This window comes from Pteropus alecto, unplaced genomic scaffold (assembly GCF_000325575.1).
Source record: "Pteropus alecto unplaced genomic scaffold, ASM32557v1 scaffold68, whole genome shotgun sequence".
NCBI lineage: Eukaryota > Metazoa > Chordata > Mammalia > Chiroptera > Pteropodidae > Pteropus > Pteropus alecto.
This window is the reverse complement of record NW_006441386.1, coordinates 656,271-657,558: the sequence shown is the minus strand read 5'-3', so window position 1 is coordinate 657,558 and position 1,288 is coordinate 656,271. Positions and strand designations below refer to the sequence as shown.

The following is a 1,288-nucleotide window of genomic DNA, read 5'->3' as shown; positions in this document are numbered from 1 at the left end:
AGACAGGTTTTTGGAAGGTTCGAGTTGAATTGAGAATTAGAATGGAGAGGTGAACAGAAGGCAGAATGAGAACAGGAGCCTCTATTCTTCTTGGCCAATAAGATTAATGACTTTTGGAGATATCTTGGATGGCGATCTAGTTTCATGTATAGGTGCACCGGCTTTGTGTAGTGAGAAATTAGCTTTGCGACCTTGGACAAGTTACCTAACCTTTTCATAAACCCGTAAAGTGGGGAAAATGCCTACAACCTTTCAGGTTGATATAGGAATGCCATTTGATGAAGTGTTTGGCACAGTGCCTGGCATCTGCTTATCGTGGAGGAAATTATGGTCTTGAACTTATTGGTGGGAAAGACTTCCTTTTCATTTCATAGAAGCTGTGGTTTCACTAGCGGGTGGAGAGAAGGTGTTGTTCCCTTCCCAGCTTCAACTCTGGCAGACCAACTACCAGAAGTGGGAACTTGGCTGGAAGTCTGCCTGGAAGGACTTTGAAATCTTGTATGAAATCCTACCTAGGCACCTTTGACTGGTCAGAAGGCTAGCTCCCATTAGGAGAGTTGTCTTTCCAAGGGTAACTTTTTCTCAGTTCCCTTCCAGTCTCCAGGCAGCTGGCTACCCATAATATTTTAAACCTAATTTTGCAAGTAAGAGATAAACAATTTTGGACCTTTTCCTGTAACAGATGAGAAATTAACACACCAGGGAGCTGAGGTGTTTTGTGGGAGAAGTAGTAGATAAAACTTTAGCCCATTAAGTGGCCATATTAGATACCATTTCACCAAGCAACCATAAACTGTAAGAGGATATTTCTGTTTAGTGTCCAGCTTGGCTCCAGCTTGGCTCCAATTTTGCCCATCAGAAGTCATCTGAAACAACTTTTGCTTATCTCTTTTAGCACCACCGAGAGTAATGGGGAACAAAAAGGGGATCTTTACTCGTCAGAGACAACCAAAAGGTGCAGCATTCCTTTTGAGACAGAGATACTGGAAACTTGCGAATGAAACCAGGTACCATTGGTCAGCTATGAAGTCACAGTGTGTGGGAATGAGCCCATTTACTTTGTAATGGAAGAATTACCTCTTTACTGACACCAGCTCTGTCAGCCCCTTCTCCCCAAGTAAGGGGTGAATTTCCCAGCAAACAGAGAAAGTGCTTCCCTGGACCGTGTGGTAGACCAGAAAGTTTCCTGTCTGGAGTTTGTAGTAATTTGCTAGAGTTTGTGAAAATAAAGGCTTTTATTGTATGGGAATAAAGAGTTGGCTCAGAAGTGACCATAAATTGAATGATC

At 42.7% G+C, this 1,288-nt stretch overlaps 1 protein-coding gene across 3 annotated transcripts in view; it reads left to right on the top strand.

The window, feature by feature from the left end:
• GUSB (glucuronidase beta) overlaps positions 1-1,288 on the top strand; it is a 13,417-nt gene extending 12,129 nt beyond the window's left edge. For 2 of the 3 annotated variants that reach the window (XM_015594691.2, XM_015594692.2), the window contains one exon: positions 896-1,288. In XM_015594691.2, the coding sequence (XP_015450177.1) occupies positions 896-1,065 (170 nt within the window). In that variant the 3' untranslated portion in view covers positions 1,066-1,288. The remainder of the gene's footprint in view (positions 1-895) is intronic. The other variant, XM_006918510.3, reaches the window with a different exon arrangement.